Below are 21479 nucleotides of genomic sequence, written 5' to 3' on the forward strand. Positions count from 1 at the left end.
TTAGGGAGGGGATGAAAACCAAGTAAACAGTGAAAGCATGTAAGAATTGCCCCACTTTTACTTGGGAGAATGGGATGGTAGGTCAGAATATACCCTTCTTGATTCAATGTTGAATACATGGATGAATTATAAAAACAAACTAAAAAGAAAAAAACCACCCAATAAAGTTAATAAAGCCTTGAATCTTCTCAGGGACAAAATAAAATGTATCAAAAATAGGTATATAATTTGGCAACAGTAATTAAGGAATTCTGTGTTCCTCGAATGTTTCAAAGAGATTTACCTGCTAAACTGCCTGAGCCAGGCCTCAGACAGCATCCAGTATTTCCTGTGGCTTCTGATTTATTGCTGTTTTCTATGCCACTGGCTTATTTTAGTATATATTTCCCTATGAAATCAGCCATGTCATTCATTAAAATTATTAAATATTTATGGCAGACTTTGTCTTTATAATTATCTCAAACACCCAGCATCATATAGCAGTGACATAATAAGTCACATTTCCTAACGTGGTTTTCTGAAGAACACTGAGGACAAATGTTATTAGGTGTGTTTAAAAGAAAAAAAAGTAGTTCTTTACTCAAATAAAGTTTTAGAAGTGCTGAATTAAAGTCAAATAGTTTTTATTCTTTGAACTGAAGAATATACTTCTTTTAAAAAATACTAGTCAATATTTACTGCACTATGACTCAAGAGGGGCTATAGTATACTGCATTTTGCAAACTTATTTGACAATTTCCCAGAGGAATATTTTTTTCGAAACTGGTATTTAAAATTGTTGTAGCAAACATAGTTTGGTGCAAATAAAAAACAAGAATGCCACTTTGATTATTTAGACTGTTCTAGAAGTGTTTAACCCATGCAGTCAAACTATATTGTAAGTTTTGAATAGAAGCACATATTAAACTTATTTATATGATTGCTTACCAAGAAAAACTCAAAAACATCAAATGAATATCTCTAAAATAGAGTTCAGTAAATTGCCAATTTAAAATCATTCTATGAATGTACATACTTACCCTATATAGCAAAAATGACCACACAGATAACTGAGTATGAGGTCCCATTTGCAGTACTTTTTTTCCTGTATGTATTACCTAGGAATATATTTATCACAAATTGTACAGGACTTTAATAAATAAAACTCCCTTAAAGGATGTAAAAAGCTTTTTTCAAAAATGAGGCATTATCCCCTGGCTGGCATGCCTCAGTGGATAGAATGCCAGCCTGCAAACCAAAGGGTCGCCGGCTGAATCCCAGTGAGGGCACATGCCTGAGTTGTGGGCCAGATTCCCAGTAGGGGGCGTGCGAAAGGCATTCGCACATTCATGTTTCTCTACCTCTCTTCCCCTCGGTCAAAAATAAATAAATAAATAAAACCTTTAAAATTATTTTTTAAAATAAAATGAGGCATTATGTCACATTTCTGGAAAGCATTGCAATTCTGTAGTTCTATCATGTCAATTTAAGACAGTCCTAACCGAATTCCCAATTTACTGTTGGGGGAAGACAATTAACTGTAAAATTCACCTGGTGAAATAAGTATGTCAGAATCATCAGAAAATCGTGAAAAATAAAAATAAAAAAGATCAATAGGAGGACTTGTCCTAACAGCAATGAAGCCATACTTCTAACTCAGTAACTGGTATACTGAGGCTACAATGTTTAGTGGTACTAAAGAGAATTAAAAATGCAAAATAAAGTGTGTGTGTATGTATATACACACATCTATATGAATATATATGACATTTCAAATGGGGGTGCACAAGAGATAAGTACTGGCTAACAACCGGCTAACTTTTTTGGGTAGAAAAAAACAGAATTCTAAATCTATACATCAAAATGATTGCAGAAGAGCAAAGGAATATTCTTTTAGCAAAACAATTAAAATTAGAGAAATATACAATAAAATTTATATAATCCTGGGGTAGAGCAACCCTTCTAAACATTATCCTAGTGCTAGAAGGCAAAAAGGAAAACATTTATCCAATTTTTATTATTTTTTATTTTTTTTAGTCATTTTAATGCATTTTTCCCTGTGCATAAGAGAAATAACTGATAGTCAAAAGATACAGTTTCCTTTACACATAGCAGTTAAAAGTAATGCAAACATCACATGACGCTTTCAGTGAAAGTTACATTTCCAATTACAAATCAAAATGTGTATTATAAGGGTTTCTTTATGAGAGAAGCTGAGAAGGAAATCTTAGGTAAAAAGCACTTTCCTGGCATTACTACACTGATCCTTCAGGCTGCACAAAGATTAAGGTCATATACAGTCAATCGGCAAATGTTGACACAATTTCACACAGTAAGTTTTCTATACAATTAAATGTATACTTAGAAATACCAGGATAAACATTTCTACTATATTTAACAGAACTTGTCTAGCCAACATTTTCACTGAGAAGTTGATCAAAGATGCTGTAAGATTCTACAAAATTGTTACATACCTAGCTCCAGAAATATTTCTTATATTCTTTCTCATTTTGATTACACATATTCTGATCATAATTCTGTTGTAATATTTCTAGATGTACAGTTCCAATTGTGCTTACTGTACTGTATACAAATATAGCAAAAACATCAACGAATGATATAAATCTTACAGCATTTTGCTAGCAAAAATACATGCCAAAGTCACAATAAGCAATATTGTACCACAAATTAGAGCGCTTCAAATAATTTGCTTCTGGTTTTAATATTTCCATTCTACATTAAATTACTATCATAGGCTAATGTTTAAAATGCAAACAAATTGGACATTTGTAGAAGAAAACTTGTTCACCCAACTGTGAAGTTTGATACCTGTTTCCAAAAACCACAATAAATGCAGAATAAAGAGAAGTGTTTGCATGCAACACTTTTCAGTAAAACAGTATTGATTCCCACCATTCAAAACAGACAAGGAAATGGAAGTGGAGAGGGAGAAGGGAGAGAGGGGGCAGAGGGGAGAGAGGGAGGGAGAGGAGAGAAGGAAGAAGGAGGGAGGGAGGGAGGAAGGAGGGAGGGGGAGGGAGAAAGAGAGAGGGAGGGAGGAAGTAGGTAGGTATGGACACTACCTAAAAATGTATCATATTGGACTTATAACTAGACAGATTTAAAAGAACCAAAATGAAAGTAAAGCATGGTTTGTGTGTTTAAAGATTTGAGCCATTATCAAAAATAAGATACATTTTTTCAAGGTACAGAAATGAATTATGATGGCTGGGAGCCCAGCAGCCTCTCAATGGCTGCATTGATGTCGCCTCCTGTTGCTATTAGAGCCTGCAAGTTTGCTTCACGGTTTAAGAACCCCATTGCGTTGAGCTGTTCCAGTTGCTGCTGAAATCTGACTTCTGGATTTGGCAGCTGTGGAGGATTTGCTCCAGCCAGAGCCTGCACCATTTGCTGAATGAATTGCTGGTTAGGTCCAGATTCTGATGTTGGGCTTGTGGTTTCACTGGGTGCAGAGCTAGACATTGTGGGCCCAGGAGTGGTGCCAGAACCAGCGGAGCCAGGTGGGCCTGCAGGGCCGGTGGGTCCTATGGGCCCAATGGGCCCAATGGGGGTAAACGGGACAATGGGGCCTATGGGACCTATGGGTGTGACTGGGCCTACAGGACCTATTGCGGTTCCCAGCACCCCCACCCCCACACCTGGAGTGAAGCTTGGAATGAGGCCAGGCGCTTCAGTGGCTAATGTCTGTAGCCCCTGCTGGATCTGCATCAAAGCCTGCATTGCTCTTGGGTTTGACATAGCTGACAGCGTGTCTGGATTCTGCATCTGCTGCACAAAAGCAGGGAGCTGTGGACGCATCTGCTCCTGCAGCTGAGGATTTGCAGTAAACACCGGGCTATTCAGCATCATCTGTGCAGCCAAATCTGGATTCTGGGTCAGCGACTGCATCATGCTTCTCATGTAGGGCGCAGACAGCATATTCTGAATCAGCTGGGGGTTTTCAGTTATCTGTTGCAGCAAGCTCTGCATTCCTGGGGTACTGAAGACGCTTGCAACATAATTGGCTGCAGCCACAGTGTTTCCAGTAGCACTACTGGAGCTACTGTTAGACCCGCTGCCAGTGCTTGTGGTTGTGCCGGTGGGTGCAGAACTCTGAGTAGCCGGTGGTGGTGCCCAAGGATTGGGCAGCGGATCTCGATTTTCAGTGCGGGAAGGCTGCGTACCTTCCCCGGAGGAGGAACTGCTCCCCACGGAGGCAAAAGGATTACCTCCAAACTGCTCTTGTGCAGCATTCAGCATAGGTTCTTGAATGTCAGTGTACATGCGCCGTAGGGCATTATAGCCACCTGGGATGCTTTCGAGATTACTGAGAGCCAGGTCTTGATTTCTCATCATCTCTTGCATCATGGCTGGATTCCTGGCGATTTCGAGGGTCTGCCTCATTATATCTGGGTTGTTGAGCAGGTGACTGATCTCTGGGTTTCTCTGAATCAATTGTTGCATTTGTGGATTGGCCATAATGAGCTGCCTCATCAGATCGGGATTTGAAAGCATGCTCTGAACAAAGGGATTTTCCATGATTTGGATCATCATCTCAGGGCTGGACAGGAGCTGCTGCTGCATCTGGTTCTGGAGCTCAGAGAAGTTGGTCGAGCTCAAACCCAGGCTGCTAAGGCCTGCAAGTCCTCCCAGGCTCCCCAACCCAAACGGGTTGCTATTTGTGGAAATAGGTGTGGAGTTACTCCTGGGAGTCGACGCGGTAGTAGTATTAGTTCCCGCGGCAGTGCTGGGCTGTGTGGTCTGGCCCTGAGGTCGGTTCTGGCTTTTGATGACAAGGTGAACAGTCAGTCCATCATGAATGCCGTGCTGGATCAAGGTATCTTGATCTTTTAAGATTTTTCCGGCAAAAATCAGCACTAGCTGATCTGTTTGGGATTTGAAGCGTTTTGAAATCGCTTCCTTAAACTGCTGCACTGAGCTATTCTCGGGCACCGCGAACTCCTCTTTCTCTTTGGGGGTCTTGACAGTGACTTTGATAATTTTAGGCTCGGCCTCGGCAGACGCAGAGCCCTGGGCCGCAGCAGGGCCGCGGGAAGGGCGCGGGGGGCCGCTGCTCTCGCCGTTCTCAGCCATGGCGGCCGCGGTGACGCAGGCAGACAGGGAAGGCGCGGGCGGACGGGCGAGAGAGAGAGCGAGGGAAGGAGGAAAAAGGAGACGCCACCACAGCAGGCTGGGCCGGGTCGGGCGGGGAGCGCGGAACACAGTACCTCTGTAATGAAGACTGCGGTTTTCTGATCCTCCAGTGGAGAGATGGCTCCGTGTAGGCCGCGGGCCGAGATCTCAGCGTTCAGGTCTCTGGGCCTCCGCCACCGCCACAGCCACCGCCACCGCCGTATGATCCCACCGCGCGCACTCCCAGCAACTCCCGCAGACGCTCTCCTCGTTCCTCCCCGCCCCTTCCCCTCCCCCAGTGCCGCGCTCACCGCCCCTCCCCCCCTTTGCTGACGCGGCGCCAGGCCCAGAATGATAGCTGCGACTCGGTGAAAATAAAAAAAACTTCTGTACTAAAAAAAAGAGAGGGAGAGGGAGAGAAACAGAGAGGGAAGTAAACACCGAGAGAATAGAAAAAAGAGAGAGAAGGAGGGAGGGAGAAGAGAAAGGGAGCCAGCTTCTGTAGAAGACATTAAAAAACAATGGGGAGGGGGTTATATGTATTTATATATTTGAAATCCATAAAGCAGTGAAAGATGAAAGGATGAATCAAACTGACCCCATGTAAAAGACAAAAATAAAAAATAAAGAACTCTGACGAAACAAAAAGATTAATATTCCCAATAGAAGAATAGGAGAACACTGGCAGAAGCTTGTTTTACAAAAGAAGTGCAAATGGCCAATTGGCATACAAAAGGATTATTAAGCTCACCAGTAATCAAAAAATCCAAATTAAAACAATGAGATTCTACTTCTGCCTTATCATAATGGCAAAAATGAAAAATGATAAACCCTATTGAGAGTTGACAAAATGCACTTTCATGCCAATTGAAGTGTAAGTTATTGAAATCAAAAGGCAATTTGAAAATATACCGACATTTTAAATATTTCCACTTTTCTTTAGAAATACCTCATTTAGGGACCTCGCCTATGAAAATAATTGCAAAATATGTGTATAAAATGTATATGCAATGCAGGATTTTTTTTAAATTATTTTAAACAGTAATCAGCTTCTATTTAAACAGAATTGGTCAACTATGTTATGATATAGCCAAACAATAAAACAATATACACTATGTTTTAAAAAATGGTTGGTTAATTTATATGGTATAAATTATCTTTAAAGGTACACATGAAATAAACAGTAATTGTAGGGAAATCACACAGTGTTTTCACTTTCACTTGCTATATTTATATATTTATGAATAATAAAAATTATAAAAGCCTGTATGTGTTAATACCAAAAATGCAATAAATATCTTTTTATTTTAAAACTATTTTAATTAGTTTATGTAAATCATCTTTACATGTAAAAACATCTGGAATACTGCATATCAGTATGTTAATAGTGATTATTACTTAGTGCTGAAATTATGAATAATTATTCTTTGTCTTTTTATATTAAAATGTTCTGATGGCTTTTATAAGTATGCACTACATTTATAATACTTTTAAATTTTTTATTGTTGTTTGATTACAGTTGTCCCCATTGTTCCTCCATTACTCTCCCTGCCCTGCCCAACACCTCTCTCCCACATTCAATCCTCACCCCACTTTGTCCTTGTCCATGGGTCCTTTATACAAGTTCCTTGACTTGACCCTTCCACTTCTTCCCCCCATTATCCTCTTCCCCTCGCCCCCTCTAGTTACTGTCAGTTTGTTCTTTATTTCCATGTCTCTAGTTCTATTTTGCTCACTTGTTTGTTTTGTTGATTAGGTTCCACTTATACATGAAATCATATGGCATTTGTCCTTCGCCACCTGACTCACTTCATTTGCATAATGCTCTCCATTTCCATCCATGCCGTTGTGAAGACTCCTTCTTTTTGCTGTGTAGTATTTCATTGTGTAAATGTACCATAGTTTTTTATCCCTCATTTACATATGGACACTTAAACTGTTTCCAGCACCTGGCTATTGTAAATTGCGTGGCTATGAACATTGGGGTCATTAGGTTATTTTGAATTAGTGTTTAAGGATTCTTTTTTAAAAAGATTTTATTTATTTTTATATTTAGAGAGAAGGGAGAAAGAGAAGGAGAGAAACATCAGTGTGTGGTGGCCTCTAGTACACCCCCTACTCCGGACCTGGCCTGCAATGCAGATATGTGCCCTGACTGGGAACTGAACTGGCCATACTTTGGTCCACAAGACAGCAATCAATCCACTGAGCCACACCAGCCAGGGCTGTTTCAGGATTCTTAAGGAATAATGCCAGCAGTGGAATTTCTGGGTCAAAATGCAGTTTCATTTTAGTTTTTTTAGGAAATTCCATACTGCTTTCCACAGTGGCTGCACCAGTCTGCATTCCCACCAACAGTGTACTAGGGTTCCCTCTTCTCTACTATCTCTCCACTACTTGTTTGTTGATTTGTTTATGATGACCATTCTGATCAGTGTGAAGTGGTATCTCACTGTGGTTTTAATTTGCATCTTTCTGATAGCTAGTGATGCTGACCATCCTTTCATATGCCTAGGGTACCTCTGTATGTCCTCCTTGAGGAAGAGCCTGCCTGTTCAGGTCCTATGCCCAGTTTTTAATTGGATTGTTGGCCCTCCTGGTGTGGAGTCGTGTGAGTTCTTTATATATTTTGTAGATCAAACCCTTGTCAGGGGTATCATTGCAAATATATTTTCCTATATGGCTGGCTCCCTTTTCATTTTGCTGATGTTTTCTTTAGCTGTACAGAAGGTTTTTATCTTGATGAACTCCTATTTGTTTATTCTTTCCTTTATATCCCTTGCTCTAGGGGACATATTAGTGAAAATATTGCTGCATGAGGTCTCTGAAATTTTTCTGCCTATGTTCTCTGCTAGGGCTTTTATGGTGTTGAGACTTATATTTAAGTCTTTTATTCATCTAGAGTTTATTTGGGTGTATGGGGTAAGTTGGTGGTCAAGTTTCTTTCTTTTTTTTTTTTTTTTTGCATGAAGCTGTACAGATCTCCCAACACCATTTGTTGAAGAGGTTGTCTTTATGCCATTTTACTCTTCTATCCCCTTTGTCAAATATTAATTGACCATAGAGACATGGGTTTATTTCTAGCCTCTCTATTCTGTTCCACTGGTCTATGTGTCTGTTCTTATGCCAGAACCATACTGTTTTGATCACAGTGGTCTTTTAATATAGTTTAATAACAGGTATTGTAATCCCTCCAACTTTGTTCTTCTTTCTCAACATTGCTGAGGCTATTTAGGGTCATTTTTGGTTCCATATAAATTTTTGGAATATTTGTTCTATATCTGTGAAGTACATCACTGGTACTGTAATAAGGATTGCATTGAATCTATAAATTGCTTTGGGTAGTATGGACATTTTGATGATGTTAATTCTTCCAATCCATGAACACGGTATGTGCTTCCATTTATTTGTGTCTTCCTTAATCTCTTTGTTCAGTGTTGTGTAGTTTTCTGAGTACAGATCTTTAACCTCCTTGGATTTATAATATTTTTAAAAATCAAAAGGCATTTTGGAGGGAGGTGATAGGTAGACATTGACAGACACACCATAGTATTGTCCAACATTAACATATTTAGTAAATTTAGTTACCAGTAAGTAGGAAAAATAAACATGTAGCACTTGAATAATAGAACAAATAATTTTAAATTTATATATAAATGTCTAACTCTTACTATACAAAAAATACCTCTTCCCCCCTAGTATCCAGCCATCATTTAACAGCATTTGAATGTCCTTAGGCCACAAATACCTTAATAAATCCCAAGATAAGGAAAAAATATGAGTATGTGATGTCTATCAATAGAGGAGTGGATTAAAATAGTATGATTAATATGATTAATAGAATATAAAAGATAAAAGGAATGAACTAGATATAAATATATTTATATGTATATATCTCAAAAACCTAATTAGGAGAGCACTCCTTGGTGTTTATATATGCATTCATATATATTTGAAACTATTGGCAATATGTTAAAGTTATTAAGACTAAACTTGCACCCATGAGGAAGAGGAAATGGAATAGCTCACCAGACGGTGAATGAAAGGAGGTTGAATTAAATCTGTACAAATTAATTTATCTTTAAAATGGAAGCAAATATGGTAAAATAGCAATAGTTAATTCTAGATGGTGGGAATATGAGTATTTTTATACTACTGTTGTATTTGGGGTACTTTTAATTCTCTCAAAAAATAAAATAAATTAAATATCACATCATATTATTTTATCTCAATAGAACAAACCTAGATATTTATAATGAAAGCATGAATGGAAACCTCAACCACTTGGAAATTAGAACAGAATCACACATTTTAGGGGCAAAGTGAAAACAAAAAATTTTATCACAGTGCTTTAGAAAAATAATGATAATGAGGACATATATATCAATAATTATCATGGGACTTTCCCTCTGTGTGGTCTGAAGACCTTGTTTAAATAATACACACTTTGAGCCTCCACCATAAACCTACTAATATTGTGGTGTTCAGGAATCTGCATTCTTATCAAGCTCCAGTTAGTTTAATTATACTTGATTTACTGGGTACTATGTGAACAAACTCAGAGTCAAATTTATATACCAAAGACCTTAAGTACCAAACAATTCAAAATGAAAATAGTTCTTCCAGTCCTAGGCACTTCAGTGTACATATGGTTAAGTTCAAGAAACACACTGTGAACAACTAGTCCTGAAAATGGCACAGAAATGGCATCAAGAAATGCTGGTCACAAAGACACAAGTTTCTTAGGGAAGTAGATTCCAAGTTCCTGAACAACATGTGCTTTGCCAAGAACCAGAACAAGAAAGGCCTGAAGAAGATGCAGGCCACCAATACCAAGGCCGTGGGTGCACATGCCAAGGCTACCAAGGCCTTGTAAAGGTCAAGGAGGTCAAACCCAAGATCCCAAAGGGCAGCAGCTGCAAACTCAGTCAACTTGCTTACATCACTCACTCCAAGCTTGGGAAACGTGCTGGTCCCACATCACCAAGGGTCTCAGACTCTACTGGCCCAAATCTAAGACCAAGGCTCAAGCCAAGGCCCAGACTACAACCGTGGCTGCAGGTCCAGTTCAGGCTCCCCAAAGTACCAGGGTCCCCATGAAGGCTCCAGAATAGAGGAAGAGGTCTGCCAATGTGGAAATGGAAGGACTGGTGTGATCCCTGGGCTGCTGTTTGCACATAGCTGGTGTCTTCCTGTGCTATTTGTACAACTAAACCTGAGGCAGGATCTGTCAAAAAAATGAAAGTAAAAATAAATGAATTAAGCTTTCAAATATATAGGGCAACAGAAAAGAGAGAAGCAAGTGCTCGCTACAAAATACATGAAAGCAAATGTTAATTAATTAACAGATAGGAAAATTAAAATTTATTGAGTAAATATAAGAAGTTATTTAGACAAGCAAGTTAAATAGATAAACCATTACTACTGGGTTGGCCAAAAAGTCTGTATAGTTTTTCTCCGTAAAAGACATGTTTTTTATTTTCACCAACTTTATTGATTTGGATATTTTGAGTATGTTGGCTATCTCCTGTGGTATAACATTGGTTGTTCTCAATAATGTCTCATTTTGATTGCTATTGACTTCAACTGGTGTACCTGACCATGGAGCATTGTCCAACAAGAAATCTCCGGCACAAAATTTCACGAACCACTTTTGGCACATTTGATCAATTACATCACTTTCTCCATACACTGCACATATCTTTTTCTGTGTTTCAGTTGAGTTTTAACCTTTCTTGAAATAATAAAGCATAATGTGCTGATAATGTTGCATATTTTCTTGCATCATAAATATTAAAATGGCTACACAAAAATTCACCAATTTTGATAAGTTTTGTAAATGCATGCTGATGTGACAGTTGTCATAATATAATCTAAAGATAACTAAGCACTACTAGAGTCACCTTAGAGAAATACCAAACAAACATTTTGGCCAACCCATTTAGGTGATTTTATTACAAGTCCCTCACCAAAGAACACGGCAGAGGATCACCTTCTTCCTGGTCTCCTAAAAGCAGTGTTTTTTCTAGCGTAAACTCTTTATTACAGAGCAGAAGTAAGAATGAATAGCAATTATCCTGGAGTCCCTCCATAGAAGGGTAGTTTCTAAAGAAGTAAAAGACTTGTGAAAGTGCATCTCCTTATGGGGAACCCTAGTTTAGGTTTAGTAGACAGTGTGAGAGATGTAATGTAGTTTTAGCCTCTTTTGTTTTTCTCCATCCCCCCAGATTTATTGAGATATATACATAATTATCATATAACATTGTGTAAATTTAAAGTGTACTACTTATTGATTTGGTTTACCTCTATCACATCACATAACAACCATTTATTTTTTGTGGTGAGAAAATTTACAATATACTCTCCTAGCAACTTTAAGCGTTTGTCCTTGATTTTACAAGTAATGTGATTTTTTGCATTTTATTGCAAAATAAATATATCCACTTTAATGTTTTAAATTCCTTACAATCACATAAAATTAGTATGTCAGTGGTTGAATGAAGATGTCTTTGTTAGTGAGAAGCACATCAATTAGCGTAATTTTAATCTTAAAATTTAAGAGAAGACCAACAAGATAAATACATAAAAACTGAGATTGAATGAGTAGATTAATTACAGATAAAGGGAATTTTTAAATTTTTTAAAAATGTTGTATGAAAACCACAATGAGATATCACCTCACACCTGTCAGAATGACCACCATCAATAAATCAACAAACAACAAGTGCTGGGGAGGATGTGGAGAGAGGGGAACCCTTTTGCACTGTTGGTGGGAATGCAAATTGGTGCAGCCACTGTGGAAAGCAGTATGGAGATACCTCAAAAAATTAAATATGGAACTGTCTTATGACTCAGCAATTCCATTTCTTAGAATTTATCCAAAGAAAATCAAAACACTAATTCAAAAAAATATAAGCACTTCTATGTTCATTATAATTGACAAGATTTGGAAGCACCCATAGTGTCCATCAGTAGAAGAATGGGTAAAACAACTATGGAACATTTACACAATGGAATTCTACTTGGCTGTAAAAAAGAAAAGAAAGAAAAGAAAACTTTCTTTTCCCAAACTTGTCCCAACTCTTTGGAATTCTACTTGGCTGTAAAAAAGAAAAGAAAGAAAAGAAAACTTTCTTTTCCCAAACTTGTCCCAACTCTTTGGTTCAGCATTGATGGACCTAAAGAACATTATGCTAAATGAACTAAGCCAGTTCAAGAAATACAAATACCATAAAATTTCACTCACGTGTGGAATCTAATGAACAAACAGAACTAATAAGCAAAATAGAGACAGACTCATAGATAGGCTGAAAGCTCTGGGGAGGGTTGGGGTGTCGGTGGAGGGATTCAGCAAAAATGAAAAAAAGAGAAAGAGCTCATGGACACAGACAACAGTGCGATGATTGCAGGGGTGAGGGGGGACTGGAGGTGGAAGAGAGTAAAAGGGGATAAATGGTAACAGAAAAAGAAGTAAATACATAAATAAATACAGTTTTCTGATTTAAAAAAGAGTAATGAGATAAATAGATAAAAACTGGGATTCCACTGGTAAATTTAATCACAAATGAAGGGAATTTTTCATTAAAATGAATTTTTTAAACCTTCACCCAAGGATATGTTTATTGATTTTGGAGAGGGAGAAAAAGAGAAGGAGAGAGAGAGAGAGACATCCATCAATGGTTGCCTCCAATACAGGCCCCAAATGGGACTGAACCTGCAACCTAGTATGTGCTCTGACTGGGGACCAAACCTACAACCATTTTGGTGTATGGAATGACACTGCAATCAACTTAGCCACCCAGCCAAGGCAAAGGGAATTTTTCAAATTTTATTTTTTAATTAAATTTATTAGGGTGGCATTGGTTAATTAAATTATGTAGGTCTCAATTATATATTTAATTCTATGATATATCATCTGTATATTTATTGTGTGTTTACCACCCAAACTCACATCTCCTCCTGTCACCATATATTTGACCCATTCTACTCTTTACTAAACCCCACCCCTTCCCTCTGGTAACCTCCATACTGTTGTCTGTGTCCATGAGTTCTTGTTTGTTTGACTTGTTTTTTCATTTGTAGCTTTCAGTTTCATATCGTACATATGAGTGAAATCAAATGGTTCTTGACTTTTTCCATCTGATTATTTCCTTTAGCATGATAGTCTCCAGATGCGTCCATGTTGTCTCAAGTGGCAGTATTTCATCTTTTTTTGATGGCTGAGTACTATTTCATTGAAAATACTTTGTAAAAGTCTTTGCTAATAACAAAGAAAAATGGATGATTGTATAACTTTTCTAGAAAGATATACATGAGCAAAATATATTCAAGAAGTAGAAAACCTTAACAGATTATGTAAGACACTTGAAAAAGGAATAAGAAATTAAATAATTAGCTATTTAAATAATCAGCTTTCTTGGGTTGTGGCTGAGCTCACGCTTTTACTTTCTTTACCAAATTCATTGAATTAATTGAAATGACATGAGAAAAATAATGAATACCTAACTGTGTTACAAGAATGGAAAAAGTGCCATCCATGAATCTTCATGTTAAATACCAAAATAAATTACAGACAAAAAATGAAATCATAAAACTTGCAGAAAAAGAATAAAGCAAATATTTATATAATCTAAGCATGGTAAAGACTTTTCTAAAACAACAAAGAAAAACTATAAATGGAAAGATTGATATATTTCATTAAATAAGAACAAAAGTTTCTATATGCTAAAAATACAATAAAAATCAAAAGCTTTAAGTTAAACTAAAATTTTTGCAACATTTATAACACATGAGGTCTTAGCATCTTTAGCATAACATACTTCTTACAAATCAATTTTTAAAAATAAGCATTCAAAGGGAAAAATGGACAAAGGACATTAACTAATACATTAATGTTACTAAAGGGGAATAATGTTCAAAGATAATGAAGAATGGAAGGAAGGGAGGGAGTGAAGGAGGAGGGACTAAAATAATGCATCTTCTTTAAATGTAAAATACAAATTAAAATAATGAAATATTTTTGTGTATAAAATTGAAGAGACTGTTATAATACCTAGTCTTGACATAGTCTAGACTGCTGGTACAAATTTTGGCTCCACGACTTCCACTTATTATCTGCATGATATGGGACAAATAACTTAACATTTATGTACCTCTTTCACCTCACAGTATTCTTTATTGTTGAAGTAAAAGGTTGTTTGGGAATCAGATAAATTAAAATATTTCAAGCATTTTGAACTGTGCCCCATTCATATTAAGTACTATATGAGTAATATTGTTGTTATCATTACTAGAAAAAAAATAGATATTTCCTCTTGGCTGGAAATTAGGTAACTTGGTAAGCACAACTTATATAAAGGACAATATGCTAATAAATACCAAATGCTTAATTAATAAAACATATGGACAATTTTACTGAGCAATTTTTATTTAGGAATTTATCTTTGAGGAAGCAATTCCAGTTTGTTGAGGTCTTGATGTGATTGTCCTACTTAAATGTATTATCTTCCTGGGTAGCTTAAGGGAAATTCCATTATTATTCCCCATTCCTACTGATGCACAGAGGGACAAACAATACAATCAGAACTAGAGAGAAAGCTAAGTGATATAGTGGCAAGACCATAGACTTGAGCCAAAAGGACCGATTTCAACTCCAGCTTGGTCATCTATGACTATATGACATTACTGTGGTTCATTTCATTTCTCTGAACCTCAGTTTCTTTATTAGTTAAAATGGGACCGATATGCATACACTTCATGGTTGTAGTTATAGTCAGTAAATACACAAGAGAGACATTAATTCTTCTGACATCCCCTCTTCTCCAAAAATAAAACAAATGAGAAATAATCATTGGTAAGTTAGACTATGAAATAAAAAAATACAGTAAGGGATCAGAGCAGATGCAATATATCTGGCGGATGTATATTCTGCCTTAGAAATGTATGTTCAAATTATATATCATTTTTGTTCTGACTCTATGCTCCCTATAACCTTCTAATAACTTTTATTTCTCATATAGTTTGCCTATAGAGAAAGAAAGTGCAAATCAGGCTTTTTTGATTGTCCAGAAATTCAAGTGCTAGATACACACTTTAGCCTCTATTACATAAATTACAAACTGGCAACTCATGGGCTGGCTTTGGCCTTCCAACAACTAAAACTTGACGAATTTCTCATGCAAATCTAGATTTTAAACTTCTCTTTAAAAATTGGATGATATGGCTACATTGGACTCATACACTCGGAGGGCTACACTTTGACTGGAATTGAGTAGTGGCTGTACATTTTAGACAAGGCATGCATTCTGATTCTACAAGGTTCACTCCATTCATTTTATTATCTAGTTGGTTCCCTAGGCATTGGAGTTTCTGACCTTTGATGGAGAAGTTCAAGCTTTCCCCACCCTCACTCTATCTACTAAAGAGTAGGAACACTGAATCACTGAAGTGAGCTGGAAAAGACAAATAATACGCTTGAGTCACTTTATTAAAAGGTGGAGTATTCACTCTAGGGAGAATATTAGTATGTTTTTATTGAGGTAAACACACTCTTTTAATTTTATTTTTATTGCTTATGCTGTTACAGTTCCCACTTTTTCTCCCTTGCCACATCTCCACCCAGCTGCACCCTCTCCCCTCCCTAAGCTAGTCCCTATGTTGTTGTCTGTGTTCAGGAGTTGTGCACAAATGTTCCTTGGTTAATCCTTTCACCATCTTTTATCCTGTCCCCTCCTTTCCTCTCTGGCAGTTGTCAGTTTGTTCCATGTATATAAGTTTCTGTTACCATTTTGTTCGTTAGTTTACTGTGTTCATTAGATTCTACATATAAGTAAGGTCACATGATATTTTTCTTTCACTAACTGGCTTAATTCACTTAGCATAATTTTCTCCAGGTCCATCCATGCTGTTGCATAATTTAAGAGTTTTTTTTTACTGCTGCATAGTATTCCACTATGTAAATGTGCCACAGCTTTTCTGTGTAACTAAAGAAACCATCAGTAACATGAATAGGGAATTCACCGAATGGGAGAACATTTTCACCAATGATACATGTGACTAGGGTTTAATCTCCAAAATATACAAAAACTAATACAACTCAATGTCAGGAAGACAAACAACTCAATTAAGAAATGGACAAAACACCTGGACAGACACTTCTCCAAAAAGGACATGCAGAGGGCCTGAAGACATATGACAAAATGCTCAGCACTACTGATCATCAGAGAGATGCAAATTAAAACCTTATCAAGATATCACCTCATACCTACCAAAATGGCTATTATCAATAAATCAATAAACAACAAGTATTAGAGAGGTTGTGGAGAAAAGGGAACCCTCGTGCACTGATGGTGGGAATGCAGCCTGGTGCAGCCACTGTGGAAAACAATATGGAATATCCTTTAAATATTAAAAATGGAACTCCCTTTTGACCCAGTGATTCCACTTCTGGGAATATACCCCAAGGATCCCAAACACCAACACAAAAAAAATATGCACCCCCATGTTTATAGCAACACTATTTATAATAGCCAAGATTTGGAAACAGCCTAAGAACCTGTCAGTAGATGAGTGGGTAAAAAAGCTGGGGAAAACATTTTCTTTCCGATGATGATGATAGCAGCTAATACTTTTCCTTCCATTTATCTTTCCATGCGTTTCACCATCAAAGTTACATGATGTTGAGGGATTTGCAACTAAAAAGTGGGCCTTGAGAAGGATATGAGATGGGAGTGAAAGTCTGTCCCACTGTGCTGGGTTTCATGAGATTTTATGTTATAAACTATGGCATAAGTTGCATTTTATGAATTCTTTTCAAAGGAATTTGGAAGAACCAAATTCCTTCTAAATATATGAAATCAACAAAAGGAAAATGAAAATTAGAGGTTGGAGAAAATACTCAGTTGTAATTAAAAATAATATAGAGGACAAAATGAAAAAAAGAAAGCAAGAGTAACTATTTCATCAGGATGTAGACATAAGAACAACTGTTACTTTCAATCTCATTCATACCACTAAGATAGAATTGATGACAAAGTGGAAGTGTCAGGAGAAACTGAACCTATGACTTTAGAGGCCATCTAAGTTTAATCTCTTTAAAGATAGAATGTTGGCCATGGAGATATTATAGGCATTAAAAATACTCTGGGACTAATACAATTATATAAAGATTCAAATACATAAAAACAGAGGTTGCATTTCAAAGATAACTCTATGAAACCTATTTAACTTGCAGCACAGTTAAGAACTGAAGTTAGCTACATTATATGGGAATGTGTTATCATTAAAAACATTGTATGCAAAAACTGCTTCCAACATGCAAATCAGAATACCAACAGAAATACACCTGGCAGCAGTAGGAGGAAATATTTCTTCCACATGGATTTGCAGGTGGATTCCCAAGACTGTAGTATCAGTACTCAGAAATCTCCAATGGCAACAAGGAAATAAAAGGAGTTGAATTGTAAAACAAATCTTTTTCCAAGGTAACTGCTTCATTGGCAAATCTGCACATTAGATAGATAGGACAGCTGGTATTTGCTTTTAATAGCCTGAAGTCCTCAGATTGACATTTACTGATGGCATCTATTGTTGAATTGTGATGTTGCAGTCAAAATCAATTAGACATTGAAAATGCCCAAGTACAAATCAAGTGATAATGCAATGTTTATAGAAAAAGTCTCGTAGTCTGTAGAAGATGAAGGGTAAAACAAAGATACTAGAGTAAGGAAAGGTCAAATTCTTGCAAAGGTAGTGTCTATTGTTGATGGTAAATATTAGTTGCTGCAGAAGATCAAGAAATTGTAGCAGTATTACCATATATCAGGAAAGTTTTCAAACTTGAGTTTGTCTACACAAAGTCTCTTCAAACAGTAGGAGGATAAAAACAGTTTAAAGGGAATAGATTTCTAGCTACTTGATTTCCATATACCTTCTTTCTGAAAATTGATCTTTCCGAAAATATCCCTGAGGTCAAGGCATTCCCTTTTGCAATTGAGATTTTCCCACTTTACAAAATAAAGTCATACTTCTATCACACATTCAAGATTTTGGTATGCTGCATTGACTCTAGGTTTAAAAACCTTAAGTCAACAAAGGGTCAATTTCAAATATAAGTTGTATATTGGTGTCCAGCTTCAGAAACTGAATGATTCTAATGAGTAAGTAACAAATTTTGCAAGTCTGTAATTGCCAAGTTTTGAGGAGGACCTAATTGAATTGTCAGATAATAAGTCATTAAGATAATTTATGAAGACATATTATGTGATTTTTGGCATATTATTTGGAAGGAACTTAAAGATGGAAAAAGATTACTATCACAAAGTCCTTCTACTCCCATCTATTTATTTATTTATAATAACAAATAAAAGGAAAAGACTTGCCAGCAATAAGTAATATTGATGTTTGGATCAATAAACTAACTGTGTGTCGGGGGTAAATCCCTCAAATTTCCAATGAAATTTTACCTTTTTATATTTACTAGTTATCAAAGTTGGTGATGTATTTATATTATTTTGATTCATTCTGTACCAACAATAATTATAATGATAACAATACAGAATAATTTTTAACCCTTAAAATTAATTTTAATTTATATAATTTTTGTGGTAAGAAAGTATGATAAGGTAATCAATGAAAGGCTTCTTAACATAAAAATATGTAAAATTAAGACAATACTTTTGTGTTTATAATAAATGAAAATATACATAAGGTATACATAAGGTACAAAGGTAAAAAGAAAATATAAATTATGCAGTTGTTAAAGAGGAGTCTGTTAATGTATTTTAAAAACAAATGGTGGTGGATTTCAAATTGCTACAGTATTTAGATTCTGTTGGATATTTTTGAGAGGAGTGACAATTTACTTCAAAATGTCAACATTCATAATACTTCAGAAATTACATTTTTACCATTATTTAAATATATTATGACAAACTTTAGAAGTCAACTTAAATATATGTCAAGTGTATGCAGCAGTGGTTCAAAATTCTGTTATAGTAGTAGTAAATAAGCAGAAATGCTTGAAGATTTCTGATTTAAAGGCTGCCTTCTACCTTTGGTCATCTGCTTTGCAAGCTCAAAGACTCACCATTGTCAGCATCCAGAATGGTTAAGGCCCTTAGAGACTGACTCACAAAGATGAGAAAGCAGATGATATTGAGATAGACATCAGAACATCAATTCATTAATTTTCAGTGAGAAATAACACTTTCACATTTACTAGAAGCACTCAAATCTGTGCATTCTGCATATTTCCCCAATGCAAAACTAACTGTAAATCTAAATGAAAATCAGAAAAAGAAAATAAGGGATTGTTGATTGTCCTTTGAGTATAAATTGTAAACCCAGCGCATCATTAAACATAAAAGTCATAGGCAAAATCATCTAATGATATGTGATGGGATGTTATAAAATGGTTATTAGGTAAACTGTGATTTTTACGATCATAAACCAAATATTTACTGGCATAAATCCACACTAATGCTGTATATCCATCTTCAACAGAAATAGTCTTGCTCATGGGATTAGAAAAATACTGGAAACCTAATGGCTAAATCATCTTTTATCCATTGGGTACCAACAATGGACATCAGTGATTCACTTCCCTATGCTTTTGTGTCTGACCAACCTCTCCAGTCCTTTCATATTCACTCATCCTTTCTTAAAATGCTAATAGAGTCAATCAGGTCATAGTAGACTTATGCTTTAGGGGCCTGAGAGTTATTTTGTCTCCTCAGATGGTTTTGCATCTCTTTTCTTTGATGTGCAGATTTTACAATTTAATTATCAAAAGGCAATTTAACACTCATCTTTTTGTAGTTTTTAGGTAGGATAGAGTAAAAAGGAAGCTCATTGTAATCTCTAGTACTGACAATCCTGTTCAGGAAGAACAATGAAATAACTAAGTACAGTATTTTCCAGTTAAAATTAATAAATTGGAAACATATTGTTGTAGAAGTTCATAGGATTATGTTGTGAGATGGAATACATAGTCATGTAATAGACTCACTGTAGGTAGGTGACAATTTCGTGTATGGCATAACAGCCACTCAGAATATATGGTATATAAGTAATCAAAGAGAAAAACTGTAACATAGAAGTTGGAAAGAAAATGGAAGAGGGTATAAATCTGGCTGCAACAGGAAAACTATGAAGGACCAAAAAAAGAAGATTGTAAATTCAAGTTTTAATGGGGAAATGCATCCCAGGAAATTAGACAAGGAGACAACTATACTGGATGATGACATAGGCAGAAAGGGGTGGGAAATAAATACTAAAAGTCATGAAATGGAAAATAAAGCAAAGATTATTTCAATGGTAGTCCCATTGTAAGTGAATTTGTAAATGAGACTCAAATTCTTCTCAGAAGAGAAACAGTACAAATCCTGAAGCATCGTATGAACAGAACAAAGATTCTAGATTGAGAGAGACCTTTAGGATTCTGAGAAGAAGAAATGGGTTTAGCTCTGATACAAGAAACCAGGTTTAATACAAATAGATTACATAGTTTTCTACCAAGTTCTGAGTTGGGGTATTTTCTACTGGTAATTAGGTGAAGAAAACAACTCAATTTTTTAATCCTCACCCAAGGACATTTTTTTTTATTGCTTTTAGAGGGAGAAGAAGGGAAAGATAGAAACATCAATGTGAGAGAGAAACACTGACTATTTGCCTCCTGTATGCTCCAAGACTAGGGATAGTACACACCCGGACTAAGGATGGAACCCACAAACTTTCGGTTTTCAGGATGATGCTCCAACGAACTGAGCCATGCTGGCCAGGGCAAGAACAACTCAATTTTTGTTTGCTGTTGGATTTTTAAGTTTTTTACTGTTTTTGCTCAACAGATAAAAAATAAGAATAGAAAACAGACCTGAGTGATTTTTGATGTGTATAGGAGAGGGCATAATGCATTTTTTGAATAATATGCCTCATAAAATGAAGCAGACATGGGCAGAGAAAAGCTAATTCAGGTATTAAGTTATTCAACTGGACACAGGGAAAATCAAGGTTTTTTTGAGAGGAAATTTTAATTATGTCTCAGAGTAAAGTGATGAGGGCAAGAAATGAGAGGATATCCTTGGTGACATGGACAAGCATGATTATTGGTAGTAGGTCAAGAGAGTACTTTAGTAAAAAGAAATCTCCTTGGGACCAAAAATTTGTGGGTATGAATACATTTTGTGGATAACCCCATTTACAACTTTATCTAGAAATTAGTTTAAGGAACAATTATGCAGACAACACTGATTTAAAACCTAGAGATTTTCCTGTAGCTGTGCTTCCAGGAATTTTGAAACGTTGTGCATTACTTCCTGGAAGACATTTATGACTATCTGTCCATTCAGGAACTTGAAGATATGTCTGGT

General features: G+C 36.3%; 1 protein-coding gene across 1 annotated transcript; it reads right to left on the minus strand.

Moving 5' to 3' along the window:
- Positions 1-1987: 1987 nt before the first annotated feature.
- Positions 1988-5385, minus strand: UBQLN2 (ubiquilin 2). Its single transcript, XM_045833188.1, has one exon. The coding sequence runs from the start codon at positions 5071-5073 to the stop codon at positions 3199-3201; it is 1875 nt and encodes a 624-aa protein (XP_045689144.1). The 5' UTR covers positions 5074-5385; the 3' UTR covers positions 1988-3198.
- Positions 5386-21479: the final 16094 nt, after the last annotated feature.

Source organism: Phyllostomus hastatus, unplaced genomic scaffold (assembly GCF_019186645.2).
Source record: "Phyllostomus hastatus isolate PE091 unplaced genomic scaffold, TTU_PhHast_1.1 phas_contig_10, whole genome shotgun sequence".
Lineage (NCBI taxonomy): Eukaryota > Metazoa > Chordata > Mammalia > Chiroptera > Phyllostomidae > Phyllostomus > Phyllostomus hastatus.

Coding starts and splice junctions, on each gene's coding strand:
- UBQLN2 (XM_045833188.1), bottom strand. CDS start 5,073: ATGGCTGAGAACGGCGAGAGCAGCGGCCCCCCGCGCCCTTCCCGCGGC.